At 34.1% G+C, this 19,376-nt stretch overlaps 2 protein-coding genes across 6 annotated transcripts; both read left to right on the top strand.

Moving 5' to 3' along the window:
- Positions 1–4,729: 4,729 nt before the first annotated feature.
- Positions 4,730–9,161, top strand: LOC110665550 (beta-1,3-galactosyltransferase 7). Of its 3 annotated transcripts, XR_009144788.1 has the most exons (12): positions 4,730–4,917; positions 5,057–5,153; positions 5,257–5,315; positions 5,432–5,649; positions 5,742–5,805; positions 7,116–7,188; positions 7,283–7,403; positions 7,498–7,585; positions 7,695–7,820; positions 8,177–8,286; positions 8,433–8,649; positions 8,753–9,161. XR_009144788.1 is itself a non-coding variant. In XM_021825735.2 (11 exons), exons 1-11 carry the CDS (start codon positions 4,826–4,828, stop codon positions 8,579–8,581), a joined length of 1,188 nt encoding a protein of 395 aa, XP_021681427.2. In that variant the 5' UTR covers positions 4,730–4,825; the 3' UTR covers positions 8,582–9,161. The 3 variants fall into 3 exon arrangements, 2 of the variants coding, with proteins under 2 accessions (XP_021681427.2, XP_021681426.2); XM_021825735.2 differs by having other exon boundaries at positions 5,441–5,649; positions 8,433–9,161; XM_021825734.2 differs by having other exon boundaries at positions 8,433–9,161.
- A 639-nt stretch (positions 9,162–9,800) lies between these two features.
- LOC110665549 (vacuolar protein sorting-associated protein 9A) lies at positions 9,801–19,007 on the top strand. 3 transcript variants are annotated; one of them, XM_021825731.2, is made up of 6 exons: positions 9,801–10,081; positions 10,756–10,903; positions 13,059–13,229; positions 13,852–14,031; positions 17,597–18,461; positions 18,560–19,007. In XM_021825731.2, the coding sequence occupies exons 1-5, from the start codon at positions 9,990–9,992 to the stop codon at positions 18,437–18,439; spliced, it is 1,434 nt and encodes a 477-aa protein (XP_021681423.2). In that variant the 5' UTR covers positions 9,801–9,989; the 3' UTR covers positions 18,440–18,461; positions 18,560–19,007. The 3 variants fall into 3 exon arrangements, with proteins under 3 accessions (XP_021681423.2, XP_021681425.2, XP_021681421.2); XM_021825733.2 differs by adding an exon at positions 10,523–10,591 and having other exon boundaries at positions 17,597–19,007; XM_021825729.2 differs by having other exon boundaries at positions 17,597–19,007.
- The last annotated feature ends 369 nt before the right edge of the window (positions 19,008–19,376 follow it).

Here is a 19,376-nt window from a genome sequence, read left to right as displayed (position 1 = left end):
CTCATGTACTACAACCAGATGTAATAGAGCTAAAAGAGAACTTGACATTTGAGGAGCAACCTGTAGCCATAGTGGACTACCAAGTGAGACAGCTAAGATCAAAACAGATCCCTATGGTTAAGGTTTTGTAGAGGAGCCAGTCAGTGGAAGAGTGCACCTGGGAGTCAGAACGGGACATGCGTAGCAAGTACCCTTATCTGTTCAATGTGTAATCATATACTTTATTCTGACTTGTGTAAAATTCGAGGATGAATTTTCTGTAAGGAGGGAAGAATGTAACACCCCTGATTTTTTATATATTATTATTGGGCTTCGTGTAGGTATCCTCAATTCGCGGAAATTCGACAGTTGTCCGGATCTGTGAATTTCCGCCGCATGCATCGCTACCGGAAAAGTCTCCGAACTGGATCGAGGTTTTGGCTACCCCCCCATTGTCGGGCATCCCAGCGCTGCCTCAAGTCGGAATCGGCAAAGGTAAACCCGAACCTTGTTTTTTTCGTAATTTTCTAGTGCTTAAATAGGATTAAAAATCCATAAAATATTTGTGGTAGCTTAGAAAATTACGATTCTTTTTGCAATAGCTTAGTAATATTTCTAAGGACCAAGTGTAGTTTTATAATTTTTAGAGCTTATTTGAGCAGTTTTTGCAAAAATGATCAATTATAAGGACTAAAATGAAATTTTACATATTGTGATGAATGATTGATTTGATGGGCCCATGAGGTGCTGTGTGATGTGATTGAGTTGTGGATATATGGATTGTGGATATAGAAGTGTGTTTTGAGCCCTTTGCGAGTTGGGTAGGTCCTAGGTATAGGGAGATTCACTGATTTTCGCACGACTTAGGATGTATTGGGTCTTTTCTTGATTTGTATTAGGTCATTTGTATTAAATAATTGTAATATAATTGTCGTGAGAGCGATACACCCTTTCTTCCTCCGCCCACCGCCACAAAGTTGATCCGTCAAGTCTGTGAGTAGAATATTAATTTTAATTGTAATTTCGATATTATTATATGTTCAGCATGCCCATGCATCACTTATATGCATATATTTATGTAGTTAAACTCTAGGCACGATTTTTGATGCATTGATAAATGTTAAAGTGCCATGTATGTTATTGTGGTAATTTGGAGCAGTGTGCGTGCGTTGGCGTGCGTGTGATGTGGTGTAGACTATGGATAGGACGGGTAGACACGACTTGAGTTCTTCGCTGGGACCCGGTCCTTCGGGGTAGACACGGCTTGAGTTCTTCGCTGGGACCCCGATTTGGTATTTAAGTGGAAGTCCGAGCTGAGTTCTTCACGGCACCAAAGTTGGATTTAAGAGAGTCAGATAGGGATCACTCCCATATATTATGATTGATGTTATAGGGTGCGTGAGTGCTCCAAATTACCTTTTTGATGTTATGATGTGAAAATGTTGTTGATGTTGCATTTCACTCTACAGGGTGCATTAGTTCTAGATAGTTATAGAGATTATGGTTAAAATTGATATTTTACTCTCTGAGTCGAACGCTCACTCGCTCAAAAATTTTACAAAGCCACAGGAGGATATTTTTGAGGTTAACTCGCTTTCTCCTCGCAGTCAATTATTACCGCTTGTATAAACTTGTTAAATCTTATAATTTCAGCATGAGTTAGAAATGTTTATTTGATTGGGTCCAGAAACTAAATTATTATTTTGGGACTCAGAAACTTAATATGCTATGCATGTTTGATGGATTGGATGAGGGAGCTGAGCTCCCATTTATTATTAAGTTGATGAGTATGTGGAGGGTGAGCTGAGCTCCCCAATTGACTATATATTGTGTTTACAGGTCGGGTGAGTCGAAAACTCCCCGTTGGTAAGTCCATTTTATGGCCGGACTCTGTCCGCTTGTTTTCTTGAAATTGGGCCCAAATGGGCCTTAGAGTTGGGTTAATGAACAGTTAGGCTTACTACGGGCCTCGGGGGCTTTAAGCTGGCCCAGGTCCTAGTGCCGGTCCGGCCCATAGGTTGGGTCGTGACAGTTACATCCTGTGGATCTAAACCCCAAAATCTATCATGCTATATCTACAGAAGTGAGAAACAACATATTTTTATAATTAGTTATAATTATGATTTAAATTAAACATTTCATATTTATAGATATGTTTTTAATATCAATAAATAAAATATTTATATTTTCAAACTTTATTTATGTCAAATATAAGAAGTTAAGAATTTTCTAAAAAAAAAAAAAAATTAAGAACAACGTTGCAAATATTTGAGATGAAACTGATTATTGAAATTGTAAATGTTTTCATTATTTAATGTGCATTACATTGGTATATCTACTAATTATGAAGCATCATTGCAGACAGGTTGGCCAAGGGAATTGCGTGACATGTTTCATATAATCTTTTAAACCCACGTCTTAACGTTATTCTAACAAGTTTCAGCACAAAATTCAAATCACTCTCCTTTTTTTTTTTTTAAAAAAAAATTTATTTTTAAATATAAAAATAATTTTATAAATATATCATACGCATGATTTAATATTTTATTACTTGAAAAATAAAAATTTTAATTTTATTAAAATAATATTTTGAATTATTTTTTATTATATTGAAGCCATTAATATATTTTTAATGTGATATTTTTAATATACTGTTATGTAATTTTTAAAATAGTCCTGCATTTTATTAATTATTTAAAAAAAATAATATAATGATTTGAAAATTTGGATATCATTTTGATAAAAAATAAAAATTGTTTCATGATAAACTATTAAATCACATGATATATTTATAAAATTATATTTTAAAAAATAATTTAAATTTACGTACACTCGATGCTTTACTTAAATTAAATTTATTTTTTTAATTATTATTAAAAATACTAACTGTTGCTCTGTAATTAACAATAAAACAATTTATTCAACCTAACTTAATATATATCACTTACATGATAAAATCAGATTATTAATCTTATTTCCCTATTTAATACTTAATAAATATATAAATATTATCATTTTATCTTGACTCTATAGTTAAAAATATATAATTCATTTAGATATTCCAAATATGATCAAAAGGGAAATGAATGATAGTTTTCTCAATGGCTGCTCTACAAAATGAGATATATATATATATATATATATATATATATATATATATATATATATCCGAAGACATGAGTTAAAGGGTAATTCATGGAACAATGATTATCATGATGACATACAATGCATTCGCAAGATCCTGATATGGAAAGTGATGGATTTGGCATGATTTCATATTAACGGATCAAAAGAAGATGACAATGTAATCATTCTATTCGTCATATTGGTGAATAAACCACATTCGTGAGGGATAAAAATAGTAATCCCCAAATCAAGCATATTAATAATTTTTTTTTCAATTAAAATTAATTATAAAATTAAATATACAAATTGAATGTGTTATATCACACTAATCAATTCTATAAAATATTTAATAAATTTAAAAATTTTTAATTAAAAATAAATAAATTATAGCCCAGAGATGATGATCAACTAAGTAGAATTTTGATATATTTTTGTCCATGCAAAAGCAATTAATTCATGAAAGAAAACACCCATTTCGGGCATTGAATTATAAAAGCCATGGCCTCATTATTATTTTCAAGATAATTCCATTATTAAGAAGATCAATACAAGGCGTAGCCTAAAGGCAAGTCCAACTACACACATAACAATAGTTTACTCTACCCCAACACCTAAAAATAGGGCTCCCAAGCCTAACAGTTAGAGGCAAATGGCACAAAAAGCTCAAATAGCTAGTTACTCCAACATCACCACCACCACTGTTGGGTTCATCATGGCCAACAAGCGCCAAGAAAAATAAGGATGAACTCCTTTGATTGAAACCTCTTGTGAAATATCTGATTGCTTCAAAGCAAATAGATACCCTTATTCAGCCCAACCACCCAGTAGAAGCATGAAGGGGTAGAGATGCAACAAACACTACTAGCAACTCAAGGGAAAAGCATGACAAGAGAAGGTAGAACTCATACCAGTGTCTCACTCTCTTTTAGACATAGGAAGTAGCTATAGAGAACTGGCTAACTCTTCAAACCCTGGGGATATCCTTATTCTATAAAGACCAAATCAGCCATTCCTAGAGCCCTGAGTCACCTTGTACAACCGAGTGAATTTTGGCACGGGAACGCCATCTTGTCTTTGGTAGGGAATGAAACCGTGATGGTGATCGAGGTACCGCCCATATGAAAACCACAAAATTTTATTAAATGATATTTATAATTATAAAATCTAAAAATCAAGACCATTCATTTTAAATATCTGTTAAAAAAAGACCAATAATTTTAGAATTTTATTTATTTTAAATATATTTTAAATAAATAAATATATATAAATAATATTTAAGAATAATTATATGACAATGAATAAAAATAATTTAAAATTATTTTAATCAGAATTTAAAATAATATAAGTATTTAAATTATTAATTAAATTTAAATAAGATAATTTGTAGGGTTCCTTGCACGTTGTAATAACTTTAGGAGAGTCCTTGACTCGTGGCGCGACTGACTCTGAGAGATTCCACGTGACATCCACGCTGTGACCAAAACGACACAAAGTCGCACCTCAATCGGCCATTCGGCCTAAACTTTGACTGCTCAACGCGCGTAATTTCATAAGAAAATTTAATTTTATAGGTCCCATTCCCCATATATATATATATATATATATATATATACACACACTCAGATAAACTTCAAGCACCGATTTCATTTCCATTTTCAGGCTCCAGCTGCCTCAACGCCCTTTCCCCTCTCTATCTCTCTCTTTCCATAGATTTGCACCAATGAAGAGCCGAGGCACTGCCAAAGTCTCTGTCAAGTGGATTCCGATCCTCTGTGTATTTTGCTTCGCTCTTGGAATTCTCTTCTCTAACAGGTTCTTCTTTCTCAATAGCTGTTTTTTCTGTTGATGATCTCGTGCATTTTCATGGATTAAGGGCTTTTGTTTCCTCATTTTCCCTTTTCCAATCCGAATTCACTTCGTTTGATTTTGAACTTGGATCTCGTTTTTGCAGGACGTGGGACCCACTTGAATCCAACGGTCAGCTTATGGCTCAGCGTCGACGTGAACAAGAGTTGCAAGTTGTATCCGAAGATTCAACAGCTCAGAAGGTTTGTTTTACATCACAAATCATCGAACTTTTTTTGTTTGCTCTTTTAATTTTTTTGGGTTCTCTTGTTCTGATATTTCCCAGCTTTGTCTCTTTGTTGTTAGAAACTTTCACATGATAAAGATGTAATGGACGAAGTTTTGAAAACTCATGAAGCAATTCAGTGAGTTAATAATCATCTTTCTATTATTCTTCTTTTTCATACTCAATTTAGCTTTCGATTCTATATTATTTCTGTGTTGGTTAACATTTTGGTTTACCTTTGTCCATTTTTTGGAGGCCTGCCAGATCGCTAGACAAGTCAATTGCAATGCTTCAAATGCAGTTAGCAGCATCTAGGAGTTCTCAGGAAATGAGCTTGGATGGTTCCGCTGCCTTGTCTGCCCTGTCTCACGAGGGCCTACCCCGGCAGAAAGTGTTCATGGTTATTGGGATTAACACAGCTTTTAGCAGTAGAAAGAGGCGTGATTCAGTCAGAGAGACTTGGATGCCTCAAGGTTTTATTGTGGTTTTGAAACCTTTGTTTTCTTTTTGCTGTTCTATATTGATCCATGTCATAAAAGTTCAAATGGTTTTCTTGTTTGATAAGGGGAGAAGCTTCTTCAATTGGAGCGCGAGAAGGGGATTGTTATTCGCTTCATGATTGGCCATAGGTGATTGTTTTCACACCCTTTTCTTTCTTTAAGCATTAATTTTTTTGTGGGTAGGAAAAGTTTCAGTATGCCATAGGAGGTAGAAATTGCATTTCTCTTAGAAATACTATCAAATTTTATTGTTCTCCTGTTGCATTTGGGTCAGTTAAGTATAATGTCATTCAGCGTAATGGACATGCCAATATGAACTGATTCATGTGCCATTTGCAAAGGCAGTCTGACTCCAAAGCGGTAAAGCTATATAAACACTTGCATTTTTGCAGTAGTTATTTCTTTCTTCCTGGATATTTTGGCTTTCACATTGAATTCTACTTCTACCTGCTTTTGAAGCACCTTAGGTGAAGCTCTCTCATCAACCTGCATTATTTATAATAATTGCTGTCTTTAATTGAAAAATACACTTCACTAATGAAGGAAAAAGTTTATTTATTCGTTCTGCAATCTGAATGCACTTGGAATTTCTGGGAAATCTATAGGGAACTAATATATTTGCTTTTGGAAGTCCCATTCATAGAATGCTGAACTTTCCATTAAGTGACTATGACCTGTTTAACATTTTACACTACTGTAATTTGCTTCTGGTGAATGTGTCCTGCATGACATATAGTGTAATCCTTTTGCTTTGTAGTTACTAGTTTCTAATTCTTCTTCAAGTGGTATCTTTTCTTGTTTTCCGTATTTGGACTGATGCGTCTTATTCAACTTCTGACACTAATTAAATAAACTCATGCTGACATAAAACATTTAGGGCAAAAATTAACATTTTCTGGAAGTGCGTTCTGTGTACTATTATCCCTTAGTTGTAGATGTAGAATGGAAATTAACTTTATGCAACACAGTTTTTTAATTCACTGAGTAGATAAACTGATTTGCTTCATAGATATAGGTCAAAACTATTTTGCATTTGTTGGTATGAACTCTTTGGTGATTGTGTCATCAGAATCTCCAAATCTTTATGTCGGATCGTCTACTAGACCTTATGATGTTGGTTGATAAAACATCCATTTGCATTCACATAATCCATCATTGCAATGTGGAACAAGAAGAAAAAGAAAAATACTTGTGTTGACCCTTTTAATTGCATAGCTCTCTTGAATGAAGCTGTTACTTTACGCAATGTATCTAGTGTTTTTTTTCCTGAAGAAATGGATAATCAAGAAAATTGGTCAATGCCAGAGAGCTTGTTATAATGATAAAAACAACAAATTCCCCCTTTTGATATCACTTTGAACAAAGCTACTTAACATAAAATTTCTCTGTTGTGTTGAATTGGGAACTGACGTTAATGATAAATGTATTCATTGTTTCAGTGCCACATCTAATAGCATTTTAGATAGAGCCATTGATTCAGAAGATTCTCAGCATAAGGATTTCCTTAGACTGGTAAGAATGCGTGCACAATATGTTTGTATATGTCTGCTAAGGCCTTAAGCCATTATTTGGGTCACACTACTTTAATTAATTTAATATTTTATAGGAGCATGTTGAAGGATACCATGAATTGTCTGCAAAAACAAAAATATTCTTCTCCACTGCTGTTGCTAAGTGGGATGCTGAATATTACGTCAAGGTGGATGATGATGTCCATGTTAATCTGGGTAGGCATTGTTCCTTAGCTCCTTTCTAACATTATGTTGTTGAAAAAATTTCATTTCTATTACAAAAGATGAATTTTTACATTTGCTTCTGTAGGTATGCTGGCGGCTACTCTGGCACGGCATCGTTCAAAACCCAGAGTGTACATTGGATGCATGAAGTCGGGACCTGTTCTTGCTCAAAAGTAATCCTCTTGGACCTCTTATTAATGAGAGTATAAATATTCATTGGCTTTGTATCTTTTCACAGTGGTGATGCATGTTTCTTTTGGAATTTTTTTTCCTATACTTTAGGAATGTCAAATATCATGAACCAGAGTATTGGAAATTTGGAGAGGAAGGGAACAAATATTTCCGACATGCAACTGGACAGATATATGCAATCTCAAAGGATCTTGCAACATATATCTCAATCAACCAGTAAGGATAGCTATATTTTTTTGTGGAAGTACTTTAGCCTAATTTGCTACCTTCCGAGTCACCAGATGAATTGTCTTGGCTCCATTTTGAATAGACCCTGTGATTTAGGGATTTATGCTGGGCATATGATGTTTTGTTTACCTCGTTCTGACATCAAATAGCTTAAGAAACATCATTTTTCAAATGGTTTTTGGTTTTGGCCATGCCCAAAAGGTAGTTATAAAGAACGTATATGACAAATATAGCTGAAACAGAAAGGGTAAAATATGTGATGTTTCACATATTTTATATTTACACGTAAAATTTATTCCTAGAAAAGAGAGTTAAAGTTCTGTGTGCATTTATTATTAATGCAGGCCCATATTGCACAAGTATGCTAATGAAGATGTGTCACTTGGATCATGGTTTATCGGTCTTGAGGTTGAGCACATTGATGACCGCAACATGTGCTGTGGAACTCCACCAGGTACTGTTTTGAGGGGTGTGTATGGAATGAGTCTTTTATGGATATCTTAATTTATTGTTTTTGTTGAGTTCCTCCTCTAATTCATTTTCTGTCTCCCTAAATTTTCTGTTCATACTTTTAACTTGTATTTGTTACTGCTACTGCAGATTGTGAGTGGAAGGCACAGGCAGGTAATGTATGCATTGCATCTTTTGACTGGAGCTGCAGTGGAATCTGCAAATCAGTGGAGAAGATCAAATTTGTTCATGAAAGATGTGGTGAAGGGGATGGAGCTGTATGGAGTGCTCTCTTTTAGATATAGTGGGATGGTGTTACCTGGGGCAAATGAACATGCATTAAGTATTTATCCTGGTCTACAAAATGGTGAGAGGCATTTGAGAATTCAGATGGAGAAAGCACAGCATGTTAGATAATCTAACAAATTCCCATGGATATTGTTTTTTTGTTTTTTCAATTTCTGGAGAAGCTTTGAAAGAGTTTGGAGCAAGAGCTTGTGCGGTGATTTATACAGGAGCTTTTCGATCAAGATGCTAGTTGAGTTGACATGGTTAGCGGAAGAGTGTCACCTTCCCGAACTTTCCTCAAGGTGGGAGGATACAATACAGGAGTATGTATACAAATCATTATACTTTTAGATGGAAGCTGAATAGTTCTTTCATTTTGTCCCCTCCCCCTTCCAAAAGAAAAGGGAAAAAAAAAAAAAAATCAGATATTACAATTTGTTAGATAGATGCTCCACGTTGTGGCCGGCCATGTTGGCATATGTAACTGATCTTAGGTCCTTCAAATTAGCAGTACTTTGTTTATTAGAAAAAAAGATGGCCTTGCTGCGAGGTTAATAATCTATTTGTCAAATTGAGGCGCCATTTGGTTCATTTGCCTTTATTGCTTTCTGTTATTGTATTTTACAATAACAGAAAAAGCAAGTTGTTCGAATATAGCCTTAAATTTCCAGCGTTTTATATTATGAGGTTCACTTTCATCAGAACGACAAGACACTATAATTTAGGATTCTAATTTTAAAAATTCTATATTTTAAAAATCCTTGCTATGACTATAGACGGTGACTCGGTCTCATCATACTAAATTTTGGTAATTATTAAAATAATAAATAAAATTTCATATTTAAAAGTAAAAAATTAGTATTTTATAATGAAAATGGTTTATATATTTATTAAAAATAAGAGTTATTTAAATTTAAATAGAAAATTTTATGTTAAATAAAATATACAAATTAAACTTATTTACCCATCCAAAAATTACATAACTAAATTTTATTTAAAAAAATTAGTTTTTTAATTGAAGTCACTTATATAGGAAATTAAATTTACAGTTTATTAAAAATAATTTACACTCATTTAATATAATTTTATATAATTTATCATAAAAACTATAATTTTTTATATAAATATATATTAAAAAAATTGTTAAATATTTTTTTTTTTAATAAAAACATGGCCAAATTGAACTTTCTTCGGGAAAAAAAATTTTTTTTCAGTCCCTTCCATAAATTATGACGTCGATTCTCTATCGGGTCCTTTTTTGGGGACGCACTGTGTTGGACTTTCTTCCTGTTTCTGTGGACTTCCTTGCTCTTCCATCATCCAATTTTCCATCTCTACAAGACTTTGATCACGATCACTCTAATTCCGAGAGCTAAAACTGCGATCTAGAACAACAATTAGACGCTGGGAGAATCAAGAATGGAGAACGCTGACGTCTTCCTGGGTTTGCACGACTTCCTTGAGCGCATGCGCCAACCATCAGCCGCCGATTTCGTCAAATCCATCAAGAGGTCCCTCTCACTCTCTCCGATCGCAATCTATCTACACAAATATTTGTATAAGTATATATTTTGCTTTTCCTTTTCTTTGCTTGGTTGCAATGAGATGGAAACTGGTGCTGGTCATTAAATTAGGCAATTATAGCTTGTATTTTTGGTGTCATATTGGTTTTCTCTCTAATTTAACTGGGAATTGCTTTTTTTCCTGTTTTCATATCAAGAGAAGCACTTCCAAGATGTTTGGCAGCACTCTACCCATAAATTAAAAAAGAAAAATTGATTAAAGAAATTAGGAATGTTGAAATTGATTGTTCCTTGTTTGTATTGGTTTAGTGACAGTTTAATTACAGTGATTAGTGTTGAGGTTAAAAAGTGTACGTGTAGGTGTCTAAATATGTGCCTTTTTTTTTAAATTTATAAGAATGCATTTAATAAAGTACATTGCTTTCCTAGTTGAAGAAGAAGCATTAGGAGCTCTGGGAAATAAGAAGCTGTCTTAGGCCATCTCATGTCCATTCTATGGCAAGTTTACGCTTTTCTTGTCTACCAAAATACTAACATTCGAAGGAGAACTTCTACTTTTTGAATTTGATTGAATTTGGTTGGTGAAATACTGATATTAGAATATTGCTAGTTTACAAGTCAAATGCGTGCAGAGTTTGATTGTGGTTTGCTCCTTATGGCAGCTTCATTGTCTCTTTTTCAAACAATGCTCCTGATCCAGAGAAGGACAGTTCTATGGTACAGGAGTTCCTTGCCAAGATGGAAGCGGCTTTCAGGGCTCATCCACTCTGGGCTGGTTGCTCAGATGAGGAGCTGGAGAGTGCTGGTGAAGTGAGTTTCTGGATCTTTACCTTGTCTGAAATTTCTTTGTAAAATTATGATACTGATTTTGTGTTTCATATATATGAATTATTATTTCAATCATAGTCGTGGTGTGATAGGGATGGAGGACTGATCCCATAGGAAAATAATTATGTTAAAAATTCACCCACATATTCCAAGTCTTTCATAAGATGATGTGTGGCACTGTCGTCCCCAAGTTACAATCACTTGTTTCATCTTGCAGTATACATCCATTTGTTGGTCATTAACTGGTCATGACTTGTGAGTCTCAATGCTGTTTATGATTTCATAATTTTCTGCTAATTCATATTAAGTCTAAAGCATGCAAAATTCATAAGCTTAATAACGGAAAGTAGTATGAGTACTGAACAGCTTCCAAGCTAACAACTACTGCCTTTGTGCAGATATTTTTGTCCATCTTTGGTTTTCAGATTAAAAAAAAAAAAAAAAAAACTACTGCCTTATTATGAATTACTGAAAGGAGAGATTGTGTGTATTTTTGGAATTGGAAGTTAAAGTAATCTGCAGTTTTTGCAAAAGAAATAACCAGAACAATTGATTTTCCCCAATGGATTTTTGAACTAACGAAAGAAGTTCTGACATAGGGTAACAAACACGTCACTGGTACCTGCAACCAGCTTTAATTCTCTTATCATATATGTTAGTTTTCTCCTTCCTTAGGGAATAGGGTCAGGCTACTGAATTTTCAATGAACAATGGCCTATAGATGAACTATAACTCCACAAGCCAAATGGATTTTATACAAGCATGGTAAGAGGGATCAATAAGTGCACTTCTTTCATTCCTAGAGAAAATTTAACAGGGTAAAGGAGAACTATTGCAAGTCATAAGTCTTGCTATTTGGCAGTTCATCAATTATCATCGTATAAGATTGATGAGCTCGGCTGAGTTAGCAAGTATGTATGTTTTGACTCATTTTCTAGTCCTTTAACTTACCTGTTGCTTGGGCTAGGGTTAGGACTTTACTTGATTATCAAGTGGCTTCAGATTAGAATTCATTTTTTTCAAAATGAAAAAGACGGGCGACTTATAGTGTTACAAGCATTCTCCAAATGTATTCTTCTGATGACTTGCAACAATATGAAGCAACAATAAAAGAAAAGTGAAAGAAGAGGGGGGAAGGGAAAAGCAGACTACAAGGGGGTAGTAGGAGTTTTGTCCTTGAACATATTCACTTGTAATCTTTCATGGTCTATGATTGACAACAAAGGCTAAACTAATGGTGATGACGCATCAAATGTACTCTGAAGGCTGCATCAGAGGATGCAAAGGTGGGAGTTTTGAAGAATGAATAGATTGATATTTGCATGAATGCCAAAAGCTACTTGCTGAAACTGCATTCTCAGAGCCTATGTATAGATGCGTGGAAAGTAAGGGGAAAGGAACATAACTTGATGAAAATAATGAGAGAATGACACTTTTTTTTTTGGGCTTGGGAAGAGAGGGGAAAATTAAGAGAGAATGTGAAATAACCCTTGTTTTCCTCTTGTTATTTTCTCTCCAAATCGGAGAGAAAATAAGAAGAGTTGAAAGGAAATTTTACTATACATAACAAAGTTACAAAATTGCCCTTTTTATTTAAGTTATTTTTAAATATATAGGATAAATTTGTTAGTTCATCACAATTTTCTTTCCTTTCTTTACTTTCTCCCCTTTCAAAACAAGGGAAAATAATTTATTTTCCTTCCATCCAAGCAATAATAATAATAATAAATAACGAATAGAAAATATTCTTTATTTTCCACTCATTATTTGCTTCCCCACTAATAAATTTTCTAAACATAGTGAGAAAGTACTCGATCAATTCCTATCCAATTAATTGCTTTTTTTTTTTTTTTTAAATCTTTCTCCCTCTTCATTAAGAACCACATTGCAGTGAAAGAAATAAAACTTATGACTTCCTATGCTGTTGAATGAGTTATATTCTACAGTTGCTTGTATGTCATTGTTATTGTTTCTCAAATTCTATTCTACAGTTGCTTGTGTGTCATGTTATTGTTTCCCTTTCTGGTTTCCCCACCCTCTAGTGGGCAGGAAAAAAGAAGTAATTATGTAATGCTGTTAATGGATGTTAAATCTTATTAATTTAGATATGTTACATCTGGCTTTCTTTCAATTACAGGGACTCGAGAAGTATGTAATGACAAAGTTATTTACCCGTGTATTTGCTTCACTTCCAGATGATGTTAAAGTTGATGAGCAACTTTCTGATAAGATGTCTTTGATTCAACAATTCATAAGGCCTGAAAATTTGGACATTAAGCCAACCTTTCAAAATGAAACATCATGGCTGGTAAGTCAAAGTATTCACATTTTAAGTGATATTGGTTGCCCATGCAGAATACTTCTTCCTCTGCTTCGTATAAAGATATTCTTGAGGAGGCCCTTAAATTTGTTTGAAAATTTGATGCAGCTCAAGCAGTTATGACTTATAAATGGCTAAACATAAAAGCAACAGCTTTAGAAGGTTATGTTAATTTAAGAAATATATATGTTTTATGTGAAACTTCTATAGATGACCCCTTGCCAAGTATACCTTGTAATTTAATATATCACATCACATTCTTTTACTTCAATTGGTCTACTTGTGGCGCACAACTTATTTGTTTGTCTACTTGCATTATCATCTAGGCACGTAGAATTTATGAATCTTCTAGTCTTGTTGATGTATTTTTGACATTATCAAATTTAGGTGCTTTATTTCTCATTTCTTCACATCTATTAGTTTGTAGCAACCAAATTATCATCTTCTGGTCGAGTGGGGTCCTTTTTTCCGAAAATAAGAGGAAGGACTGAGTTCAGATACTGGCTACAAGTAGTGATTATGGGTTAAAGGCCATCATAAGTCATAATAAGTTTATTTTATCTTATTTATCCTTATTATGGTCCTATGACCTTTCTGTCTTTGTTGTCAGCTTGCCCAGAAAGAACTGCAAAAGATCAATATGTACAAAGCACCGAGAGACAAACTTGTGTGCATTCTCAATTGTTGCAAGGTCATAAATAACTTACTGCTTAATGCTTCAATTGCTTCCAATGAGAATCCTCCTGGGGCTGATGAATTTCTTCCTGTACTAATATATGTTACTATAAAGGTAAGATCAATTACAATGAATCTTCTTGTCCTTTTTGCAGACTTGCATCCTTGTTAAGAGTCAATTTGTAGACAATAAATTGCATTATGCATGTTAATGGAAAAATTAGTTGATATTGATGGATGTATTATTGTATTTCCTTTTCTGTTAGACTGTTAGTTTTTTAATTTGCCCAAATAAATTTTTGAGTTCTAACTTAATAATACAGAATGGGAAGAAGAAGATCCTAATAAAATTTAGTAATTATATTCCACCTAAAATTAGGGAATTAGTGTTTTATTTATTTAGGAAGTCCATTACTATTATTATTATTATATTTAAGAATTTTTTATTTAGGAATTTTAATTAGTTTAGTATTCCTAATTAGATATGAATTATGGTTTTCTAATCCTAATTTGATTAGGGTTGTAAGCTATATAAATAGAGTTTATTTTCTTTTATTCAGTAGCTTTGACTATGATTATTATTAAAATTAATAAAATTATTGAGCATTATTTCTCTTTTTCTAAGCATTTGTTACTTGTTCCTCTTTGTTTTACGTCAAATTTGGTATTAGAGCCTAAATTCAATCCAAATTTCTGTAAGCTCCTGCAAACTTTCATATCTTCCACTGTGACCTCAAAATCTCCCTCTACTTTTCGTCCAAAATTTTCTGCCTTGTTTACTGTTAAAAAAAAAAAAAAAATAGAAAGCTTCGAGAAATAGAGCAACCCAGCGATACCACTGCCCCTTCACCCGCACGATTGTCTTGCCTCCTAACGTCCCTTCTGCCACTGCAAATCCCCTCCTTGGCTTGAAATGAGTTCAATGGTGCCTGTCCGGTCACTTGAAACTCGGTGGATCTTTAGATTCGTTCAGGTCACTCCAAACCAGAAAAGTTACCCTCCTGAGAGTAACTATATTTGTCATTCGGACCTTCCCGGGCGTCGCTTCCTGCTGCCTGCTCTCTTACTGCCTTCTGACACCCGCAGCTGCCATAACCTGACGGGTCGGGTCATTGACCCATTTCTGCAACAACTGAGCTTACCTAGCTTTATTGTGAGCCTACAGGCAACAGAACTGCATTATTCTCTTTGGCATATCATCGATCCACGTCAGCGCCGCATCATTCAATAACATCAGCCACACAAGCGCCACACCATTTTCCATGTCATCAGTCACTGCCACAACGGCATCCCAGTCAGCAAAGCTGATAGTGTCCTCCTTTGCTAATTTGGACGTGCTGGTTCTGTTTTTTATGTCCATTTGCGATGAAAATGACTCTAAATTGCTGAAATTTGAGTTTTACTTCAACGCAGTATTATCGAGGTGAAAGCGACAAAGTATCCTATGGCCTTAAGTGAGAGGCTATTTGTAATGGTAAGTTTGTTGCAACATATTACTCTTATCAAAATCAGGTTATCTTCAGCAAGTAGCCTAAACAATTAGGGAGGAATTAAAATAAAATTGTTATTATATTAGCTTAAAAAAAATCATATCACAAATTTACATTCCTCATCTAACAAAATGCATATCACAATACCCATATAAATTAAACAACAAATTAACGAGAAATATATCTAGCAAAATAATTAAAATAAAAAAAAAAAACTGAACAGAATAGAAGAATACCCGAATAGCAGAGCAGAAGAATTGAAGAAGAGAGTGGAAGGAGGAGAGAAAAATAAGAAAATAAGTAAAAGAAACAAAAAAAGAAGGGCAAAATGATGATGCTGTTGTGTGAAGGAAGAACAAAATAGAAGAAGAGGAAAAGAAAGAGAGGAAAGAAGAAGAAGAACAGGAGAGAAAGAGAGAAACAGGAAGGCATACCCAATTGAGAGAGCTACTGTAAGAGAGAGGAGCTGCTGTGGGAGAGGGGAGAGCTGCAACTATTGCATTCTTGTTTGTGTGACAAAGAATGAGGTAGGGTAACTAGGGCTTTAATTTTAGTTGTGTTAAAAAAAAAGAAAAAAAAAATTACCACTTATTTCAAAAGGTGTTGTCTCAATGCCTCAATGCCCCTTGCCTTTGTCGTTGGGGCGGTTGCCTCTTCGAAGCTAGGCGAGGCGCTAGAGGGTTGCCTCGCCTTGCCTGGCACCTTGCCTCGGCACCTTCGGCGCCTTTAACAACACTGCTTCAACGAGATATGTTTCTTTGATTTGAAAACATGTTGTGGATTGCAAAATTATAAGATGAAATCGATGATTCAAAGGTACAATTAGATGAGATATGGGACACAATTCAAGGAATACAAGTTGAAATTGATTACTATTATGAACAGTTTGATGAAATATGTTATTTGATGAATTTATATAGTGGTTCTAACTATGCTCGTCGTGGTTTATTTGATGAGTTTCGAGATATCCAATTGATCTTAAAGTATGGGGATAAAGCACTTGAAGAATGTAAAAATGAGTATCATGGTCAGTATAATCATCAACAAGTTAAGAATAAGGAACTTGAAGAATTTGAAGCATGGAAAGAAGCACATATGTTTCAATTGAGAGAACAATTGGATACAAGAAAAAATATTGAAAATATAAACGCAAGAAGTCTTGAAATCGCAAGGCAACAATAAGAGCAGCTTGAATATAAAAGCAATTTGAAGATTCTAAGCTTCAAGAACCACTTCTAGAACAAGAAGTTGATGAAGCTGGTCAAGAAATGCTTGAGGAAAATATGTTGGGGAACAAAGAAGATCAAGCTATGAAGACTTCAATTGAGATTGAAGAAAATCAAGTTGTTCCTAGTGATTTAAAGAGCCATTCAACTTCAACAGTAATTGATTTTCTATGGTTAGATTTTCTCATTGACGCAAAGGAAAGAATGAAGTTGTTTGTTTCGAATTTAGTGTTGTCTTCCAAGAAAATAATATTGTGTGTTCTCTTCACTTGGTTTCTGATTCTTCTGCATTTCAAGTCTCGAGAACGAGATTTTTTCCAATCAGGGAAAAATAATGCAGAATGGAAAGATGAAAATCCTAATAAGATTTAGTAATTATATTCCATGTAAAATTAGGAAATTAGTGTTTCATTTATTTAGGAAATCCATTACTATTATTATTATATTTAAGAATTATTTTGTTAGGAAGTTTAATTAGTTTAGTATTCCTAATTAGATATGAATTAGGGTTTCCTAATCCTAATTAGATTAGGGTTGTAAGCTCTATAAATTGAGCTAATTTTCTATTATTCAATAGCATTGGCTATATTATTATTGAAATTAATAAAATTATTGAGAATTAGTTCTTTTTCTAAGTATTTGTTACTTGTTCCTCTTTTTTGTACATCACTTAAATTTGTAACTATTTTACTCATATTTAACATTCTTGCGTCAAATAAAACTAAAGAACCATAAAAATCTATGGAATTAATTCTGTTATGAAATATGATAATGTGAATAGCATCCTTCTGCCTGTTGAAATCTACACATAGTGGCACCATGCCTGAAACCAGTAACAGCTTGAAATTAATGCATATTCAACTAATGCAGAAGCTTCAATGTTTTTTAAGTTTTCTCATGGTTTGATTCTATTTAAAATCTGATTTAAATTTCAAAAAACTCTTCACTTCACTGAATTATGCAGGCAAACCCTCCGCAGCTGCACTCAAATTTATTGTATATACAACGGTACAGGTGTCAATCCCGGCTAGTTGCAGAAGCAGCCTACTTTTTCACAAATATGCTCTCCGCAGAGTCTTTCATCTCAAACATTAATGCAGAATCCCTTTCAATAGAGGAAACTGAATTTGAAAAGAACATGGAATTTGCTCGAGCTCTTCTATCTGGGCTTTCAACTGATTTGGATAGTCTGTCTAATCAAAGTGATCAAAATGTAGGAAATAATCTTAATACAGAAGTTTTGGAATCCAAACTTCAAGCTTTAAATTCTAATAAGGAAAGGGACTCCTCGATTAGATCCAAATCTTCTGAAACAAGATCTGGCAGCAAGGACATACAATATGTGAAAGATGAGCCATCTGTGGCAAAGGTTCCGTCCCTCTCAGATATAGAGGATAAAGGAGCATTGATGCTTTTGAAAGAGGATCTGGCAAGTGTAGTCTTTCGAGAATACCCATATTTGTTTGCTCATACTGGTGATCTGACAATCAATGATGTAGAAGACCTACTGAATAATTACAAACAGCTGGTTTTCAAGTATGTTTGTCTTTCCAAAGGGCTGGGTGGTGCTACCCCATCTCTTCTTCTGTCCAATTCTCAAGTTTATCACCACCATGAAGCTGAAACTGTCAAAGAAAATCAGGACACCAGAACAGTAGAGCCAGATGATGAATCACAAAAACATACTACTATGATGAATAGTTCATGTACTGTTTCTCTTGTCAGTGAAGAAAATATCAAATCAAAGTCCCCACTTGATGAGGCAATGGCATCTCAAGAGGAGGGAAAGGAGGAGACTTCTCAATGATAGCTCAATGAGGCTGGGTCATGTAGGAGTAATGAAAATTTCAATACTCCAGCTGCAATTAGAGCTGCTTGTTTTTCTTTATGCTGAAAGAACTATTTTGACTTTGGGTTTCAAGTGCAGGGAGAACAATGGGGGACCAATTGGATATCTATTGTTTCATTTTGCAACACATACAAATGTTGTTTCCATGAAGGTATACGTACAACTGACTTCTCTTCAGCACCTGATCCCAGAATACATCTTTTTTTTCCCCAGTTGCATGTAGCATAATTGATCATATGTTAGCAGAATTCACATGAAAATGGATGATTAGATTCTCGACAGACTACTTGTTGCTTTACCCATCAAGAGGTACATACTTGCAGTTCTTTCCCCTGTTTTTTGTTCTCTAGTAATCCATGCTGTAAATTATTGCAGTACTGCTAACTGAGCTCTTGATTGTGTTGCTTCTTTATTTATTTATTTTTATTTTGTCTATAGTGTCGGGAGTGATTAGATTCTAACTGTTGTAGTCTTTTCTTTGGAATTTTCTAGCTGTTATCAAGCATGGCCGAGTGCTTTTACACAACATTTTTTCCTTACCTAGTTAACTACTTTAAATAAGCTTTTTGTTAGTTTTCACGCATGAATGCCCTGCTTATAGAAGTTCTAAAAACTGACCAACATGCATAAAGTGGAAGGCCTATTATTATCATTATTAAAATAAAAACTTGTAATTTTTTTTTTCATTATATTCACTTAGAGCCGACAGATGTATTCTAGAAATGAAAAGTACACCATACACTATTTGGGTGTGTATGATGAAATTCTGACGTGGTATAATCAATTATTTGTTGATTTGTCAAGCTTGACATTTGAAGCTGACAGTCCAAACTAAAACTCACATTTGAAGGCCGCCTTAGGATTTCAGAAAATGTGAGCTATAGGACACTAAAAT

Source organism: Hevea brasiliensis, chromosome 16 (assembly GCF_030052815.1).
Source record: "Hevea brasiliensis isolate MT/VB/25A 57/8 chromosome 16, ASM3005281v1, whole genome shotgun sequence".
Lineage (NCBI taxonomy): Eukaryota > Viridiplantae > Streptophyta > Magnoliopsida > Malpighiales > Euphorbiaceae > Hevea > Hevea brasiliensis.
Note: the sequence above shows the minus strand (reverse complement) of the source record. Positions and strands in the feature narration are given on the sequence as shown.

Bases quoted from the DNA above. Each gene is read 5' to 3' on its own strand.
- LOC110665549 (XM_021825731.2), top strand. From the start codon at position 9,990: ATGGAGAACGCTGACGTCTTCCTGGGTTTGCACGACTTCCTTGAGCGC. The intron at 13,230-13,851 runs GTAAGTCAAAGT...CTTTGTTGTCAG, and splicing joins AAAATGAAACATCATGGCTG to CTTGCCCAGAAAGAACTGCA. The intron at 14,032-17,596 runs GTAAGATCAATT...TGAATTATGCAG, and splicing joins TAATATATGTTACTATAAAG to GCAAACCCTCCGCAGCTGCA.
- LOC110665550 (XM_021825734.2), top strand. From the start codon at position 4,826: ATGAAGAGCCGAGGCACTGCCAAAGTCTCTGTCAAGTGGATTCCGATC. The intron at 4,918-5,056 runs GTTCTTCTTTCT...TCGTTTTTGCAG, and splicing joins GGAATTCTCTTCTCTAACAG to GACGTGGGACCCACTTGAAT. The intron at 8,287-8,432 runs GTACTGTTTTGA...CTGCTACTGCAG, and splicing joins GTGCTGTGGAACTCCACCAG to ATTGTGAGTGGAAGGCACAG.